This window comes from Anomalospiza imberbis, chromosome 6 (genome assembly GCF_031753505.1).
Source record: "Anomalospiza imberbis isolate Cuckoo-Finch-1a 21T00152 chromosome 6, ASM3175350v1, whole genome shotgun sequence".
NCBI classification, from domain to species: Eukaryota; Metazoa; Chordata; class Aves; order Passeriformes; family Viduidae; genus Anomalospiza; species Anomalospiza imberbis.
The window spans coordinates 8,021,081-8,040,921 of record NC_089686.1 but is presented as its reverse complement, the minus strand read 5'-3'; the positions used below and the strand labels follow the sequence as shown (position 1 = coordinate 8,040,921).

General features: G+C 38.9%; 1 protein-coding gene and 1 long non-coding RNA gene across 2 annotated transcripts in view; one reads left to right on the top strand and one right to left on the bottom strand.

Moving 5' to 3' along the window:
* Positions 1-19,841, bottom strand: part of NUDT14 (nudix hydrolase 14) — a 59,345-nt gene that overhangs the window by 2,965 nt on the left and 36,539 nt on the right. Inside the window, exons 3-4 of the mRNA XM_068192219.1 lie at positions 14,514-14,578; positions 9,550-9,787 (exon numbers count right to left, since the gene is read on the bottom strand). Coding sequence (XP_068048320.1) covers positions 9,550-9,787; positions 14,514-14,578 — 303 coding nt within the window. The remainder of the gene's footprint in view (positions 1-9,549; positions 9,788-14,513; positions 14,579-19,841) is intronic.
* LOC137475189 (uncharacterized) lies at positions 5,613-7,326 on the top strand. Its single transcript, XR_010999734.1, has 2 exons — positions 5,613-7,033; positions 7,127-7,326. It is a non-coding gene; the product is annotated as an uncharacterized lncRNA (long non-coding RNA).

Sequence of the window (19,841 nt, the reverse complement as noted above, 5' to 3'; positions counted from 1 at the left end):
TGAGGCATTAGGGCAAGATGAAAAATTAGCTTCTATATTATTACACATACAGAGGATTCTCAGATTTGTAGCAGCGTTATGATCTTAGAGTGTATATCCAGATTTACCCAACCATTAGTCAACTAAATCTTTCAGTTAATCCAGCACACATCACACCCCACAGCAGGAATTAATCATTTGTCTCTCAGTTTTCTAAGAACACTGGCAATTATTTTATTTGGAGAATTAACAGTGACTACAGAAGTTGGTTTCTAATAGTGACTATTGAAATTGGTTTCTTATATCAATATACACTTTTAAAAAATACTGAATAGGGAGCGAATCAGTGAATTCTTTTCCTAAAATTACTTCTGATGCATTCTGTGACTTTGGATAAGATGTGTCATCCCTCCAGGATCATTCCTATGAGAAAAAACTTGACCATCTTTGGCATTTTCAGGAACTCTGAAGGTTGATATTGGACCTCTTTCATTCTGTGCTCATCACTTTATCCCAGTGTTAGGATTGGGCTTTTTGATCCATGTTTTAACCAACTGTAAAATTTGCAAGACAAAGAATGCAGTTTGCTGGTTGCCACAGGTTCCATGAAAAAACACAAGACTGTGTATAATATATTTAATGTCCTGTTATTTATGATGAGTATCAAGTCTGACACCTTCCTCTGGGATGTTCCACCTGGAGAATGAAAATGATCCTAACCTGAGTATTTCCATGTCCACTTGATGTTATATAAAGGTTATATACAAACCCAGCAAATTTATATAAGAAGTACTTCTATAAGAACATTCTGGCTTGATTATTTACAGCATAATCTCCTTCTATAGCACCTGTGACCATTTCCTCATGAAACAGCTACAGCTGTGGAAATCAGTTCACTTTCCACACATCTTTTCTCTGAAGGAAAACCAGTTTCCAAGGTGCTGCACTGTAAGACTCAAGTTCTTGCCACCACAGCTCAAATAGCAGGATTGATTTCCATATGGTGTAATTTATTTGTACTTATTCACATGATACTCCCTTGTAATGAACTAAATATATCAAGAGTAGCTACTACACTTAATATACTTGAAAATATTAAAGTCCTGGACATCAAGGTCTTCCCTTTGTTATGATGCCCAAAGTTATGGTATTTCTTCACATCTATTTGGTATATAATTAACCACAGAAATGAACAAACATTTCTAACAATACATATTCAAAGCAGGACATACCCACATGATCATCCTCTCTTACTTGATTACCTAGCTTTCTCTTCTCTGGTGCATTTTTGCCACAAGATATTAGTCACAACGTAACAAAAACTTCCAAGTGTGCTATAAATAAAATTAAAGAATGCTGGTATTAATACTCATTACATTCTATTCTACTCTTTCCTTCCCAAACCAGCAAATCTAATATTTTTAAGCCTACCTAGAATCCCTTCACTATTTATATGGCGACTTTGCAGACTGTTGCAGGATGTTATTTATAAACATATTCACTGCTTTAATTTGTTGTCTAGTCTCCCTCAAGGGAGTTGACAGTTACTCCCAGTTTGATGATACTAAACTGGGAGGAGCTGTTGACTCCTTCAAGGGCAGAGAGGCTCTGCAGAGAGACCTCAACGAATTAAGAGAGGGGCAATCACCAATCATATGGAGTTTAACAAGGGCAAGTGCTGGATTCTGCCTTCAACATCCTCACGAGGTGCAGCAGAGGGACAGACAGCCATCTCTTCACTCCTGTGGCCAGCAGCAGGACCCGAGGAAACAGCACAAAGCTGAGTCAGGAGAGGTTTAGGTTGGATATTAGAGAAAGGTTCTTCACCCAGAGGGTGTTTGGGCAGCGGAACAGGCTCCCCCAGGGCAGTGGTCACAGCACCAAGGCTGACAGAGCTCAAGAAGTCTTTGGACAACACTCTCAGGCACAGGGTGTGACCCCTGGAGTGTCCTGTGCAGAGTCAGGAGCTGTACATGATGATCCTTGTGGGTCCCTTCCAACTCAGTACATCCCATTAGTCTCTGATTCTAAAAGACTATTTCAATGGTTTCAGAAAGAAGTTGAAAGATATAGAAATATACTTTAATTCTTAAAAGAGGCAAATATCCTACCTTTTTTCACTTGATATTTTATTCTTTAAATGCTCTGGCTTACACTGCCAGTCGACCATTTTTGCTTAGATCCACATGGACTGCCCTTTACTAAATTAAATACTCTTCAGTATTGCTTACTGCTGTCTTTCACGACATTTCCACACTGCTAATGTATCCTGCTTGTCCTTAGAAAATTGCACACAAATCAATGCTATTCACATTTTGTCTGTCTTAGTACCTTTGGCTTTTATAGAAATCAGAAGGTAGATTTGTTGCTTTGAAGCTTTTCAGGTAGAAGTAATAAAGCATTTTTCCACATAACGTTGCAAAACATTGTACATTTCAGTGATTTTGGGCACTGGAAGAGAATATAGAGGGAGAAAGTGGGTCTGACTGGTGAATAGGCTACAGGAAATATTATTATGTTTGCAGTGTGCTTTCAGGTTAATCTGTCATTAGGAATTTTCTCTGCTTTGGCACAATTACCTGCACTTTCTGAGTATGCTGCTTAAAGAATTTTGATGTGCCTTTAGTCCTATTTATACTCCTCTTTCTGCTACTGTCTTCTTCTATCCCACATAGGTGGCATACCCTTTTCCTTACCCCAGTATTTCCCACTACTAATAAAACACTTTTGCCATGGTCTGAAATGAGTCACCTATTAACAGATTACAGCTATATTCATTAGCTTTGCATCTGTGGAAATCACAGGGGTCAGCACACCCGAACTGTAAGTGATGAGTTTCAGCCTGGGAAAGCCACCTTCCTGATAAAGGTGCCTTCCTGGCACAAGAGAGGCTTGGCTGGGGGGAGGGTGAGCAGGTCTGAACTCAGCACCAGCCCATGGTGAGACTTCAGGCTTTGGTGTCAGTCCAGGGTTTAGCAGCACGCTGCCCAAACACAGCAGGTCATGGCTCACACTGACCCAGACCTACTAAGCCTGGCTTGACCTCAGCTGACTGTTCCAGCTATATTCTGATGTGTCTGCACAGAGCTTATTTGCCACTGTGGGACAAAGGCAAATGATCTACACAAAACACAGCTCGGTTTTCTTGCCTCTTCATCCTGAGGATGGGTTTCCTCCGAGGAGCTGATGGTCTTTCCAATTAACAGCTACAGGGCTCACAAATACTCCTTGTCAAGTCATTAGGGCTTAAGCTCACAAGCCCTGAATTTCAGAGAGATTTTAAACCCCAAAACTCTGTTAGTACTAAACTTTCTGCATTGCTTGAGACAGTTAGAAACCTCCATTACCTTTGACAAGAGCAAGTCTAGGAATGTAAGCACGTCAAAGTAAGGATGCCCAAGTCGTATGGTTTTCATCACAACAGTAACTTATATATAAGTTTAACACATCAAAACAAGATTGTATGCTGCCTTCCCATATTTCATTTTGAATAAAACACTCAAATAGTGAGATTAAATCATGCTATGGCTTTTAAAGTCCTGGGCAGCACGCTTCTAGGCAATGCCACAACAGAGAAGGAGCTTCTGCAGAATGACTGCGAAGCACTTCTCACCTCCTGCCCAGGGGTGGGACTGGCTGGCAGCACGAGGCTCTAAGTACAGTATTTCCATCTACTTCCTCCTCAGACCAGGGGAAACACAGGGGGCAGATTGTCACTCCAATCTGTTTCTGAAGCACAGCAATAGCAGCTACCATAAAGCCTTTGTTTAACTGTTCCCTTTTATCAAATGCATGAGGAAATACACAGTGCTCGAAATCAAGCTCACAAAATGGGACTTCTCACTTGTCCTAAGTTCATGAGCATAAAGATACAGTACATACGTTTTTTATCAGAAGTGGGAAACAGTATCTTATGGCTTAAAAAAAAAAAGGTTTAGTAGTGTCTGAAGCCAAAGTGAGATTGAGTTTGCCAACAGTCTGTGAGTTTTTTCTTCACAATGAGTGTGCACATGTGTGCATGTCCATGCACAAACACGTTGGTAATCAGGGCCAAACTTCAAAGCTTCTGGTTCAGATTATGTTTGCCTTTTTCTCATGTCTGGGTGCTCGCCTATGCCAACCAATTATTCATAAGTATCATGTTTGTAAATATTATATTTTTAATTTGAAGAAACAAGCATGTATGAGAATGTAAACAGTATTTTATACTCTTCTCCTCTGCTGCAACATGGGGAACAAATAAATTGGTTTATCCTTGTGAAGACTTATTACTTTAGTTCAGATTTCTGATAGACAGCAATTAAAAGCTAAATTTCTTGTAATGTGTTAATATTAAACAAATACAAAATATACACACAATTAACATTCTTATCAACACAGAAATATATCTCTTTTTTTGGTTTTCATCTTACGTAGGTAATGTCCAAATTCCTGAAAGCAATATATCCTTTTCTAAGACATAAGCCATCTGGATGCAGAATTTGGGTATAGACTGAATACATAATTCATGTTTACAAATAAATGTGAAACAAATCTCTGTTATTCATGCTTAAATCAAGATCCACTTAGGCATGCAACATGTAAACTGATGATCATTGACATACAGCTCCTTTTGTCACTTCTTAGGACCTTTGAACAGTTCTGACATTATAAGCAGCAGGTGCAGGGAAAAAAGCACAGAAGTAATTAACATAAAATTATATTACATTATGCCATCACCCAACAGGTGTACTAGCAGGTGATCTTTCTAATTATAATGCACTCTAACATTTTCAGGGCTATTATTCCTTCTACATAAAAACCTGTGAATACAAACCATTTTTACCTCATTGCACAGAGGCTAAAAGCCATGGCACAGTAATTGGAACATACAATATTAATTCTCTGAATGCTCTTCTTGTACACTTTAGGAAAAAAATCAAATGTAGGAAGATTAAAGTAAGTACCTATTTTAATATAGTCAGTTCTTTAAACTAATCCATCTGATTTCTTTGCAGTGAGGCTGAAAACCTACAGCTCCTATTGTATCCAGGTCAAAGCCAAGAGTATTTTACAGCCTCTGGGAGGAAATAAAGATGTAATGAAGGGAAGAGGAAGCTGAACTAGAAGCTCTGGTTCAACTCTACCCTGATGTTCTGAGGTGTTATTGAAGCCCAATTAATCTTATAGATATTCTTCAGGACAACCAACATTTTCAAGAACTAAAAGAAAATACTTTGCAACAGCAACAATAACATCAACGAGAACAATAACAACAATGACAACAACTTATTTCCCTGCCCCTGTCTTGTAAGGAAACATGTCTCAAGGCAGATAGCTGGAAGTACTTCAACCTAAGAAATTAACTCACAGCTGAATTTCAGCAAATGGGATTCAATCAGAAAACTGCTGGGATACCATGACAGAAAGAAAATTGTTATATCTGGTATATGAGTAAGTCCAAAGACGTTCACTTAAAAAAAATGTGCATTTGTGAAAAAAAACCCCAAACATTAAGGGAAGCTCACAGATTTCTTTTAGAGCTTTTAAAAATGTTGAATTTAACTGCAACCTTCGACCTTCATGAATCTTCAGTTTATAATTAAGCTACATTTGGATTAGCTTCATTTTGTTATTTTAGGTAATTCCTTTATACCCCTCACATCAAGCACCTATGCTATTTTTGACTGATGCCATACATACAACTGACAAGAACTCAAGACACTAGCAGCCACCAAAACTTCCTGGAAGTCTCCTAAACTGAATTAGCTGCTGCCATAATTTAAGCAACCTTTTTGCAATACCAAAATGAAGTTACTGAATGCCAAGCACACACATAGAAATTTGTGGAGTGATGATACTAAACTCACCACACAGGCTGCAAACAATGCAGATTCTTTTCAGAATGATCTCTCCTCTGTCTACACAGCAACATGAACCATCTGCATTTTAATTCACCTCCTGTCTGGCATATTTCTATAATAGGAACAGATATTTCTGATTTTCGACGCGTGATTCCTCTGTCCTCCTCCAGTCAAGTTCCTCTAAGCATGTTTGTGTTTCTTGTTATCTGCCTCCAACCCAGCCTCCTTCACTCACCCACACCACACTGTCTTCCTGCTGCTGGAACAATTTGTTCCAAAGACTCTTACTTAAATGGTGCAAATTCCCCAACTCCTGGCTTCTTTCCTGATTCCTCATTGACTCCACAGCTCCTCTGTGGATCATTCAAGGTAATTAAATGTGAGATCTGCTTAATTCACTGTATGACTTCTATGTGATGAGTATTAAGTCACTGGAGCTTCGACAGAGCTTAATAAGGGGTCCAGTGGGTACCTGCATGTGTATGAATTACCTGTGGCAGTACTGGGGTCACACTTTCCAGGTTAGCTGAGAAGCAATAAAAAAAAGTCCCCCAAAACCACTGCTACAGGCCCTAATAATAAATGAGGAGAATCCCTGCTATCTTCAGATTACCTCTAACCTATACAGTTATAGAGCAGAGAACACAGCAAAGTCTAAATACTTTCCTCATTTCCTTACGGAGAATTCTTCTCTACCACCATGAATGTACTTTCCCCAGGTCCATTTAGTTCTCAGCCTGTGATTTTCTCTGCATTGTTCCTTCATCTCTTCTTCCTCTTTTTCCACTCAAGGTTTTCATATTCAGTTTTTCCCCATACTGTAAGTTCTCCCTATGGATTGTCCATGCTCCATCTTTCTTAATCCATTAGGCATGGAAATGTACTGACCTCCCTAGCCAAAACCATTTCTCCCTTTACATTTGATGTGTCTTTGGCTCATCATGCCCTTCTGTCAGGTCTAGCTCAACTCCTTTTATTTCAGCCAGGCACTTTCCTTCTGATGACCATGATTCCAGCAAGGGGTGTCATTAGGAATACAACTCCCTGCTTTCAGATCAAAGGCTCTGATGACACAGAATACGGACAGGAGGTGAATGACAATGCAGAATCATGGAATATTCTGAGTTGGAAGGGATCCACAAGGATCATCAGGTTCAAATCCTAGTTTTGAGACAGGGGAGGCATTGTGGAAGATAAATTACATCAATAATGTAATGCCGCTGCAAAAAAAGGCAAACAGCAAACTGCAGTGTATAAAGAATGATCTGTGAGACTAGGGGAGATAATGCTTCCACTCTATCCAGGAAAGCCCCCACTAAAGTACTGTGCTTCACTTTGGGCACTAAATTTTTAAGAAATATGCAGACCAGATGGAGAGAAGGCAGAGGACAGCAGAAGGAATGATCAGATATCTAGAAAATATGATCTGAAAATAAAGACTAAATCAACTAAAATAGTTTTGCACAGGCAAAAATAAAATAAAGGGAACATGCTTTAACAAGGAGGTGGAAGGAGCAGAAGTACTTCAAGTCCACTGAGGACAGAGTAGTAAGTGTCAGTGTTGAAGTAAAGAAAGGGAAATTTAGGCAAGACATGAAGGGAAAGTTGCTTGTGGTACAGACAGATAAGACACTTCAGACAGAATGCCAAAACCCTCCAAGAGAGGCCATGGAATGATCAGATTTGAGAGAAAGCACAGATGCACATTTGTCACAACTGGTGCCAATCCAGCTGAGGCTGATCTTTGGAAGAGAAGCCATCTAGAGAGAGCCCCCCAAAACTCTGACCTGAGGCACTGGATCAATAAATAATGCAGAGCAGCTATTACACAGATTGCTGGGATGGGAGATAGGAGCAGAAGTGCAGGATGCATTGTAATGGCATGCATATGCATTAATGTAATGCTTTATGCCTGTGCTTTGTATTGACAGTCACAGCATGAAACAGCAGCATAAACCACTTGGAAAAACCTGCTACACTTAGAAAAAGCCCAGGAAATTCTTATAGGTAGTGCAGCCATTACAGAAAAAATGTCCTTAGGAGACCATAAATGAACAGATTACTTCCTGTCTTTGCATCAAGTCCTCAAGGATCAGAAAGATATGCCAATCCTTGGCTGGAGGAAAACAGAACACTCCTAATAGGAATACCAACATATATGGAATAAAATCCTAATAATAAAGCATGGGAAATCACACAAAAAACCCCTGTGAAATATCATCTTTGAGGTGTCAACCTTTCATATTAATTTAAAAATGTAAAAATTATACAGGCCTTTCTGACTTCAGCATGGATCTCCATGGGCAGAAAGCTGTGTCCACATGGACAATGGAGGATTACCAGCTCTTTGCAAAGGTCTCAACAAAGAAAACCCCAATTGCATACACCCTTCACAAGTCAGTGCAATTAAAAAAAAAAAAAAAGCAAGTGAATGAACAACCACCTGTAACATACAAAGACATTTATCAACATCAAAACACAGAGTTTTATGCAGATATAAATCATTAATATTGAGTCAAACTTCTGCACTAAATCTACAACCTTCTACAGGAATTGTATTCTACTTTTCCTCTTTTGCATTTGTATGCACACACATACGTACACATGCATATGTATATATCTGCATGCAGCAGCCTGTCAGTGTCACCCAACCTATGAAATTCTATAGACAGCTTTTACTCATAAATCTGGAAGACACTTTTTCTTTCAGTAGAACAAACCCTTAATCTGGTTTCAATGAGTTGTAAAAGACAGCTCCTGTGATTCACCCCCTCCCCTCAACAGAAGCACTGCTTGTTAATCCAGCAGGAAATAACACTTGCCAGGATTGACAGCTGTGGATTTGTATTCAATTCCCAAATTAAAAACCAATGACAGTGCCTAGTTCAATGGAGATGTCAAGTAAAATAAAGAAAGTAAAAAACCTGCTGCTTTCTCTGTAAAATACAAACATACATACATTTTGGATAACAATACTAAAAGCTGGGAATGAGTTAGAATAGGATTAAAACTGTGTGCAAAGTTTCTCTTGAGGGTTTTTTTTCACCAACAACTCATGCTTTGTATTTTTCCACTTACATATTAATTTTTCCCTTTACTTCTAATAAATGTTTTAAAACATGTTAAAAGCTATTTCAATAACTATTTCTAACATTGCAAAAATACAATGTAATAATTTTGACAGTCAAATCCACAAAATCTTCATATATAACAGTAATTATTGTCCAGTTCAAAGAATTGGTCTGCTTTAATTACAGACCAAATATTATGAAGAGATCTAATGCCACAGGTTCTCATGCTTCTGCAAAATCATGTTAAAGTCTAATCAGAGAGCATCTTGGGCAGTTTCTATTGTTAATCTGAATAATAAGAATCAGAGATGGAAAACACCCAGTATAGAAAAGATGGGCTGTTTTCTAGTGCTGTACCAAACTCTGAAGAGCCCAATGCAACTTTTTCCTGTTCTAACAGTCTTTGGAATAAGTCACAATAGTATGACTCTTCCTGGGAATCCAAACCCATAATTATCCTATAGATTATATATTTCTAATTCCTTAAATTTCTGTACATACTCTTCTCACTTGCTAAAAATTACACCCTTCTTGTGCCTTCAGATGTCCATGTTCCTCCAACACTCTGCTTAAACAAGGCAGGAGGGAACATTCAGGCCACTTCAGCAATCTGTGAAACAACAAAATGCTAAGTGTTGTAACTTGCTGCTATTTACCTGTAAGAAGTGATCCTCCTGAGGTCTGCAATGGAAACATGATAGCCACACTCTTCCAAGACTTCCTCACAAGCAATTTCTTCTAAAGAAAGGCCAGGCTTGTCCACAATGCCAGCACAGAGTTCGTAGGTCACTCCAACCACAGCAGGTAAGGGATTCTCCAGGGAAGTGAAGCTCTCCTTGTCCTGATTCTCAAAGACTTGAGGATGATGCCTTTCTATTTCACACATGTAAACAGCTTAAAAGAAACCCCAAAAGACAAAAGAAAAAGAAACAAAGGGCAGTATGTTAGTCTCTTCATATTAAATATAAAAAAGGGTGGTAGACAAATTTCGCCTGGAAATTGACAACCATGAGAGTACTTGAGAGTAACAAGGAATTCAGCTGTGTTATCTGTTAAAATAATGACACACCAAACTGGAATTTTAAAGAACAAAGGTTCTCTTGCCATGTCCGTAAAATTATTCTTTAAACTCTTATTTGTACTTACATCATCTGAAATTAATTCATGCACACCTTAAAATAAATAAGAATTGAAAAAGGAAGCTAGTTCATCCAAGAAATCTAAGTGCCAGAAACACCATACAGCTCCCATTGGTTGGGCAATGCAGATATTGGGATTTAATTTAAACTATGCAGTTATCTTGCAGGAAAGTTGGGTTGCACATAAAGTACCATGTGCACAATGATGAGTCTTTCAGCCTGTCAAGTCAGCTGTTTAGAAAGGGTATGAAAAACATGTATGTTTGTTTGAAAAAAAATCCTCTTTTGAACATACAGTTCCTTGCACAGATTCCTGTGTGGAGTCTGAAAAAGACTTCTTGAACTAATCTACGAACAGCTGCCACTGTAATGCACTCCTAAAGAAAGTGCAAATGTCAGATTTTAGTCCTTATTTAAGCAAAACCTCTCACTGATGTCAAAAGAAATTTTGCTTGAGTGAGAACTGCAGGACTGGATGTCAGCACACAAAGAATCCCTACTGACAGACAACTTCAGATCATTGTAACTTTAATATACAGGCATAATTGCACTTGTTTTTTCCTTGAAATTTCCTTATGTCTATCCCCTTGCTTTTCATGAAACGTTTCCAAGAGAGTGTTATAAACCACCCTGAATAAAACTGTTTTAAACTTTGAATCTATTTTTATTCCATTAAAATATTTTACATACATACTTCACATACACGTAACATGGTTTTCAGATTAGTTTCTCTTTTATTTCCCATTCTAAATCTTGCAGTATGGATAAATAACAACTCAGGTTTAATAGGCAACTTTTTGTCTTTCCAGATACTGTAGCTTGGTATTTCTTAAAAAAAGGTCTCTGGAGAAATATTGTTGCATAACAGTGAAGTACTACAGTGACTCCTTAAGCACTTGGTCTCTGAGGCAGAGTCTACACCCCAGCAATTTGTGCCTGGACTCTTTCTGCAGCGCTCATTTTGACACCTCAGAAGTGTAGAATAGCAAGATCTGCACTTGAAAGGGAGATATCCAGATCAGTCCAATATCCAAAATATAATCTTCCTCCAGAAGTTAAAACTTTCAAAGCTGCTAGTCTTAGGTATATCCTAAGAGATTCAAACAGGTATGGATCGGAGTTTCCATTTCTTACTTGAGAGACGTGAGTTAGAGCTCAGTTGTTTTTTTTTTTTTAAAGCGCAGCATGAAGCCAGAAAAAAAATATTCCCTGCCAGCTCTAAGGGACAGCTCCTTGAAGGGTGTCTATTGTCATTATTCCAAAAACTTCTTAAAGCTAGGAAAATTATCATAAATGACAACCACATCCAAGATTTCTCTGAGATGAGCCAAATCCTCTGAAAGTTTTATTTCTTTTTTAGTACTGACAAACCCATATCAGATAATTAGAAAGGAACAACACATGCATCCCATTAAAGGCTTTGGGTACTAAACCAGGATGCAGGTAAGAGTGTGGGATACAGACATATGAAACTGTGACTTAAAAGCGTTAAAAGTCTTCTGTATCCCTGAAACCCATCCTGTCATTCCATCAGGCACCTGCCATTCTCCTTCTCCCTCAGCACAACTGGGCCCCACGGAAATCAAAACCTACATTCCCAGAAGGACCTAATTCAGCAGTCCTCTTCAGAGCAAAGACCTGTGATATGGCCACACTTCAAGCCCAGGAACAGTTTTTCGCTGTAGATAAGGAAGAAAAGAAGCCACTTCTGTAAGAGCCCAAATATTAGAGCATTCACCAAGGAGTCTGATTATGAATTTAATATCAGCAGGCTTGCAAAAGTTCAAACTCAACTCTCACAGATAAGCAAAGCCTAGAAAGCCAAGCTGCCTTCTCATGTCAGGGAACAGAGAATCTCCCATAACTCTCTTGAAAGTGCAAAACTGACTGCACAAGTGATGCACTGGATGATGAAGAACTGGATGGAAAAGCAGTGTGTGACCTACTGACTAAGGCACACTCTTCAGAGGGAAATCTGTGACCCTTCTCTTCCTCACCAGAGGTTGTCTTCTTACTGCAAATCCACAGAGCTTGGAAAGCAGAATCCAGAAGCCCCAGCACAGTCACCCACCCACTTGTCCCATGTCCATTGTTCCCTTGTCTTCTGATGCTTCCTTGGCCAGGAACTGCCCCTGCACCATGGCTGGGCAGTCTCCTCCATCGCCAGATGGACGTGGCCCTGAGCAGCAGCACGGTGAGGAACCAACCTGTGCCAGGGCAGCTTCTGGCTGCACATCAGGAAGAGTGACAACAGAAAGGCTTGTCAGGCTTTGGAAAAGACTTCCCAAGGAAGTGACGGAATCCACATCTGGACTAATTACCCAGGAGGCACTCCACTTAGAGTACAAACTCCAGTAGAATTGATGTTCTCACCTTCCTTTTTGTAATGTGGGACAAAGGATAGATGGTTCAACCAAACGGAGCAAATAAGATCACTGCTGTTATTGAAAGCAGCCTTTGTAGGTGACACATACAGGGACTTGTTTGCTGTTCCTAAGCAGAAGAAAACAACAGTACAGACTAAGGAGCCAGTGGGGTTTGGCTGTCTGGGAAGGCGCTGGCTCCTCTCTAAATGTCTGACTGCACTGGAGTTTCGTACCTCCTGAAACGGAACACAGCTTATGATTCAAATCTTTGATACTGCTCATTTTAAGTCAGTGGAAAAACAAACATCACAATCCATTGAAAGGTCATTATACTTACACTTAATAAACCAAAGTACATTTTCATAGGTCCCAACCCAAGCAACATATAATTTTATTATATTTGAAAATGTGTGGTCAATTGCCTACCAAAATAAGCATGGACCAATACCTTTGCAAATTAGTCATGGGTGAGGTACATATACAGAGATACATGCTTATCTTTCTTCTCTCCGCTCCTCCCAAATGTGTGATTTCATGATCATCCAAGATGATCTAATCCCAGAGCACACTATTTGCCTCACTGGTTGTGTGCTTCTGCCACCCTCAAGTCAGCATGAACTCCTTCAGCTCCCTGCTTGTCAAAACCTGCTGTCTTTAGCCATTCTGCTGTGGCTGCATAAGGGCTGCTGCTGCCAAACAGAATGGGAGGGATGAGTGCCTTTACAAGCAGCACAGACATCAGTGGGAAAAGCTGCTCCTGCCAGCACAGCCTAGGGAAAGGCGAGCACACCTGGCACCAGCACATGTGCAGGGGACGTGCCTGCAGAGCTGTTCCCTCACAGCAACGAGTGATCGCCTTCCTGGTGGGACCCTGCTGGGATCTGGCAAGGAGAAAAGCCTCAGCCTTTGTCTTGGCTTTGTGGACCAGGCACCAGGGCAGACAATAACCATGGAATGGAGATATAACTATAAATATGGGGATGTGAGTAATGGCAGGGCATAGCTGTGATCACTGAAGTGCTGTGGGGTATCCGACTGACCACTGTGCCTACGGCCAGGTGTCTGAGCAGCTCCAGCCTCTGGAATGGTTTAACTCCAGTCTTTTGAGGCTGATTTGACACTTTCATAGAGATAATGAAACAAATGTGTTCCTGATCAGCACATATATATACCTGTGTGTATATACATATATATATATATATATGTGTGCATGCACACCTATGAAGGCTTCTCCCTAAGATTGCTCAAAGAGAGCGAGAGCTATGGGAGCCATGTATTTTCTGGCAAATAAAAGACAGTGATGAACAAATAACCAAACACTTTATACAAGTCAATTAGCACTTGATGAGAAGGACGCACTCTCAATGTAACACTGCTGCACAGCACTGAAGAGGCTGTAATCACTGTCAGGAAGAAAGGGCAGTGTGACACTACCCTAGAAAGTTTTCTATAAAGTCTACCATGAGCAGTCTTGAAATGGTCTCTTAGCAACAGTCAGTGAAATACCTTGTCATTTCTTTTAATTAACATGCAGCGAATATGCATTTCAGTTTTAACTTCCAGGAAGTAAATATTGCTTTGAGTTAAAATAACTGATACAAGAACTCAGAAAAAATGTATATAAACATAAATTCATAATACCTGGTAAAATGAAGTTGTCCACATACTGATGAAAAAGCATACAGTCCTGAATCCCCCTCATTTCAAATCCCCAACCATACAATGCACAATAAGACAGTACAAATAAAAAGAATATTTAAGACAAAACAAAACAAAAAGGAAAATACTGCGCTTCTGTACAAGCTGGTCAAGAAGGAACTTCAAATTAAAGCAATTTCTTGCACAATCATTGTAGAGCTGTTTGTAATTCCATCCAAAAAAGGACAATAACCAGCCCAAGAGCAGAATGTTAGACTACCCTGATCATTCATTTCATCTGTAATGGAAATTTCTCTGGTTAGAAATTCTGACTGAATGAAAAGGATGGGCTATCATACAAAGAAACAGAATATAGAACAAAGATTTTATCGCCACAGATGCACCAACTTTTAACGGCTAAACCCTTAAAAGCTTGCCTTACTAGAGTGTAAAAGTAAATGTGAAAGAGAGGATTACCTGGGCGGAACTGCTTCACCACAACAAAGCACTGCCGAGAAGTATTAAAGATCAGGATTGACACACTGAGGAGGAAGATAAAAAACACCAAAAGATCAATGCTTTATGAAGGATTAATGCAGAACTATTAAACTTAAATCTTGTGAATTTAATTTCAACTACATAAATACACGTAAGATTTATTATGAAAGCCTCAACACAGCAAGGTCCTTGTCCAAAATCCATCTAGAGAGATAGATAACGGATCATGTTCCCAAAGCCCATGACAATTTTGCCCAAAATTAAGTCCCTTTTGTCTCCTGGCATGCAAAATAAGCACCAATCAATTCTTTCTTCCTAACAAGAACACCACCACCCTCTCTTCAAGTCTAAGAACATTGGTACTAGATAGCAAAAAATCCTTACAAATAAAAACATTTTTCCCCCTTATACCAGTCTCAAATTAGGATAGTCAAAACCTCAGGCAGTCTAGTCTCATTCAGAGCCAGTGACTTCTGTAAAATCACAGAGCATCTCTTATCTGCAGCTACTTGCTGAGCTCAGGTTTCAAAACAGACACCATCCAAGTCCAATTTTGTACAAACTTAATCCAGTAGCTTCACCTGCTACATTCAGTGGTTCTTTGGTTGCTTGCAGTACATGTCATGGGGACACCTGATGGGCTGAGTATTTGGACATGCTCTGGATGTGTAGAGTACTGATGTTCTCTGCTTGCCTAACACATTGCCAGGTTTTACCAGTTTAAGGAAATGCAGACAAAAGTTTTTCTCCTTAGTTGGTAGCCCACTGCCTCCTGAAAAAACAAGTGTGTTCATTACTGTGGCAGCATTCTCTCATTTGTTCTGCCTCACTGTATGCAACTGAGACGTTGATTCATTATTCTATGAATTCTACAATGGATAAGACTCACAATGGCATATTTGCAGGGTTGAGTCAAACTTTCAACTTTCCTTGTAAAAGAGCTGTATATTTATTTTCACTATTTGATTTAATAATGAAGTCTCAAGCTGCCAAAGAAAATGCTATCTGATGATTATTAAAAACAATATTAATGTTTATTATTATAATAATATATAAAAGCAAAAACAGAATGGAGAAGTCCAGATGTTAGTATTTATGTTCATGCTTGCTATTCTCAAAGACCTGTACTGCATATTGATGGCTTCCTGTCCCGGGAGATGCCATTTGCAGACAATTTTAAAGCAAAGGTTTTAGCCTTCAGAGAGGCTGGAGGAGAACATTCACTCTGTTTACTGGCACTAAGGTTCTTTCTGGAATATCTGGGAGTTTGTGCGGGAAGAAATGAAGTTAAACCACAGACCATAATATTTTTAAGGTTACTTTAACATTATTCTTTTATTCTTTGATTTTTTTTTCCTTTTCATGACCATTCCTCTCCCCAAAGCAGTACTGTCTGAGGGCAGACACTGCTCTAAATAAAAGAGGAAAAGGAATTACTGCCATTGAACCTCTGTTGTTTTGTCCACGGACACTGCCTGAAACTGGAGAGAGCAGCAGCCTAAAGCTGCTGATGAAGAGTGGAAGCTTCCTGAAGCAGATGGTTGCCCTTTACCTTTCTTTACATCCACCACCCCAGGCCCAATCTTTCCTTTGGCTTGCCTTCCTCAGCACGTCTCATTAAATAACTCATACCAACTCATTAAAAATGGCTCAGCTATTAGACATTATTTTTTCCTAGGAGTCAATCACTTGAGATTTTTATGGAACAGATGGGAAAATTAAAAACAATCTGTCAGAATTAAGGAACAAGATCAAATTAGCTGAAAAGGAGTAGCAGCAAGTTATTACAATTGTCTGCTTCTCACACCATCTTGAGATGAGAGGGTACAGAAATGGCACAAATCTGTAGAACCTTCTATTTAATTACTTCTAATTTTCTGAGAGCCTGACAAACAATTTTGAACAGAAATGTACATTTTTTAACAAACCACAACACACAAGCTCTAATATTTCCTGTCTGAGTTGGAGAGTCATGGAAAAGAAAGTTCGGAATTATACCTTCTTAGGAGGGGGTAACATTGGGAATGCCATTTGCTGTTTCATTTTTCACAAGAAACAACGTAACATGAAATATTTCCACGGGTCACCAGGTCTGTAACTTCTGAAAACCCACTGAAGGCTGCATTCAGGACAGTCATTTGAGTATTACACAAAGTTAAAACAAGATAGTTCAGCTGAGCTAAGTGGAGGAGCCTCACTCCCATTTTCAGTGGGTTTCCTTAGAGCGACTCAAAATGTGGGTTTATATGATTGGTCTTGCCTGTAATGAAAATTTTTATCTTCTAGAATTTTAAACCATCATACAAAGAATTCACTACAAAATCAGTTTGAAATTACTATTTCTACAGATGATACAGGCTACCAAAAAGAATTACTACAAATCCATTAGTAGGTCCAAATTCATCTTTCAGTGGTGCCATACCATCAGGTATTACAGAAGTATTTGATGCTTCAAGGCAATTCCCTTCAAAGTATTACAACCAGGTCTATTTTAGGGTATTATATACACAGCTTTTAAGTGAGGAGTAAACATACAAAAAATTAAAACATCCACAAGGACTTTTGTGAGCATCTCCACAACTAAAAGATACAGAAAAGAAATTAGGCCTAAGTTGTACATTTGGGGAAAACACACAGAAGCACTAGAAAAGAAAAAAGCCCTGCCACATTCCCTAAAAGAAGGCAGTAATATTATACAAGAATTTAATCTAAAATGGATATCAAAGGTCCTAATGTAGTAACAGGCTTCTTGTCTCAAACAGGAGCACAAGAACACTTTTTTATTATACTTTACAAAGGAAAGCAATACCCAGATATAAAAGGATCATGATAAATCCCAAGCTTCCATCCATGCCTTAAAACAACCTCTGCACTAAGGAAACACTGTCTCAGCTCGGACCTGCTAATCTTTACACTTTGTGTGGCAGATTACTTTTACCATATTCCAGAGGTGTGGATCTTTGCTGGCTATTCCTCCAGCAGCTGACTCTGGGGGAAATCAGAGGTGTAAAAGGAGAGCTCAGGAATGCAAATACCACTGCCCAGTGAAGGAGACTCGGCTCCTCCACACCACATCTGTTGTGGCTGCATTAGGGACTACAGCCAAACAGAAAAAGAACTTATTAAGAGATGACAGGGTGTGTAAAGTGTCTTCCAGGGCTCGTGAAGACCACAGACCTACTTAGCCTTCAGCTCAACTTCATCCTCAACTTCCCACTGCAGTAGCTCCCACTCACTTTATACATAAAATAAATCACTACTCTAATTACAGTAGTTTTCCTCAAAGCAAGCTTGCATGAAAACAGCTTACTGTGCAATGATATAGAATAGTGTTCTTTCTATAAATAAGGGAACAATTAGAGTAGCTTTAAAATCTTTTAAGAAAGATATGTACCTAAAATGTCACATACAAAGAGCATTTAACCTGTACTTGAGCTGTTGTTGTACTCAAGTTTGCAGTTGAAGTGTGTCTGGTTGTGGTACCTTACACAATGTTTTCTGAAAGGGATTCCAACTCTTCAGCCAAGGCTCTCATGTAACCATTTAAACTTCAAAAATCCCTGAGTGAAATAGGTATTATGATTCTCTGATGGATATTTGACTTCCCTAAACTAAGTCAATGTGCAGAAATCAGACAGCTGACTCAAGGACACTGTAACATATGAGTGCACAACCTTAATTCCTCCTCCACCTTTAAGACTCCTAGGAAAAGAGAAAATACCCACCTGAATACAACCTTTACAGCTGAAAACACCACTGAGAATAGTTTAGAAAATGACTCCATTGTGTGCCATAGAAAACTACTTCCACATTTTTCCTTCCCCCAACACAGTAACTGATGCTTTGTGATATTCCAGCTCAGCAGACATTTAGCTAGAAATACTACAACTTCACATTCTCAAGCCTGAGAAAGGAAGGTGGTGTTTCATGGAGCAGCACAAGACACACAGCATTTGACCACAGCAGCTTTGAGGTAGGGGACAGATGAAAACTGACATCTTGTTAAAATGTGCACTCACACATATGGACCATGCAAAGTTAATTCTTTTGAAATACATCCCAGCAATTGAGATCAGCAAATGAACTCCACCACAGCTTCTTAAATGTGTACTTCTAGGGCTATAGTTAATCCACATGCAACTGCTGACACTTACTAATTGCTTTTTATGAGACAAACTTTCAAAATCCTTTAATAAATAAAGATGGATTCAATCTTTCTTTATTCTTAGATGTGGTCCCAATGTTGACTTTACAAATGTGAATTTCTAAACTAAAAAATAATTTTAGAAAATCCCCACAGTACAGCAATAGCAAAGACAAGGACAAGACTCCTGTATTTCTGTCAGTGAGCTAAGACTCTCAAGGCTGAAGATGAGGACTTTTAAAGACAATCCTGTACTACTAACTGAAATACTAATACATTAGGTAAATGATGAGGTAACACAGGCAAAGAAATTGACCTTTCTTAAATCCTTGTAAGAGCAACTCTGGAGCTGCTTGTGTCAAGCATGATGGGTATGTATGTGACACACACAAATTGTGATCAGAAATGGACAGTGGAAGATAAAGCACCTAAAAAAAGACTGATATTAACATTGAAAGCCAGGACTTCTCAGCTATTAACCTCAGCCACTTTCACCTACTTTTAAAGGTTAAAAGTATCTCAAAAATAGTTTAAGGCTTCTAATACTGGTAAGTGCTTCCTAGAAACAATAATCTCAGCTCCATGGGGGAGACTTTAACTAATGATGTATGATTTCTAAAAAACCACAACAAACCAACCAAACCAAACTACCAAAACCCCTCCAATACTACTAATACAGCGCCTGCAGTATTTCAGTTACCATTCTCAAAGAAAAAGGAATGGCAGATTCCAAAAGGAGACACAAAAATGGCATGCAGGAATAAAAGCAAGTAAGTGATTTAATCAGCCCCTTTGACTCTCAACAGATTTTTGGTTTTAAAAATCCCTTTGATACAATCAGAAGAAAATAATCAAATGTAGTGTGCAACCACAGAGGTATTTAGAGATGCATTCATCTCTGCTGGAGAGCATGTGAATATAAAACATACATTTCATATTTTTGCCCACATAGCTCATAAAGGAGAAAATGTCAAGATTTACAAATCATACTAGATGAAAAGTTATAATAAATAAATAATTCAGAAATCCCATAATTGTTTTAGCTTTAAAGTATAAATTTGTTTTTATTCTTGAACTTATATGAATTTGGCTTTCTTTGTTCATAGAAGGATGACAAATTGATTATTCATAGTTTTCCATGTCAAGCCTGTCATTCCAGCTAG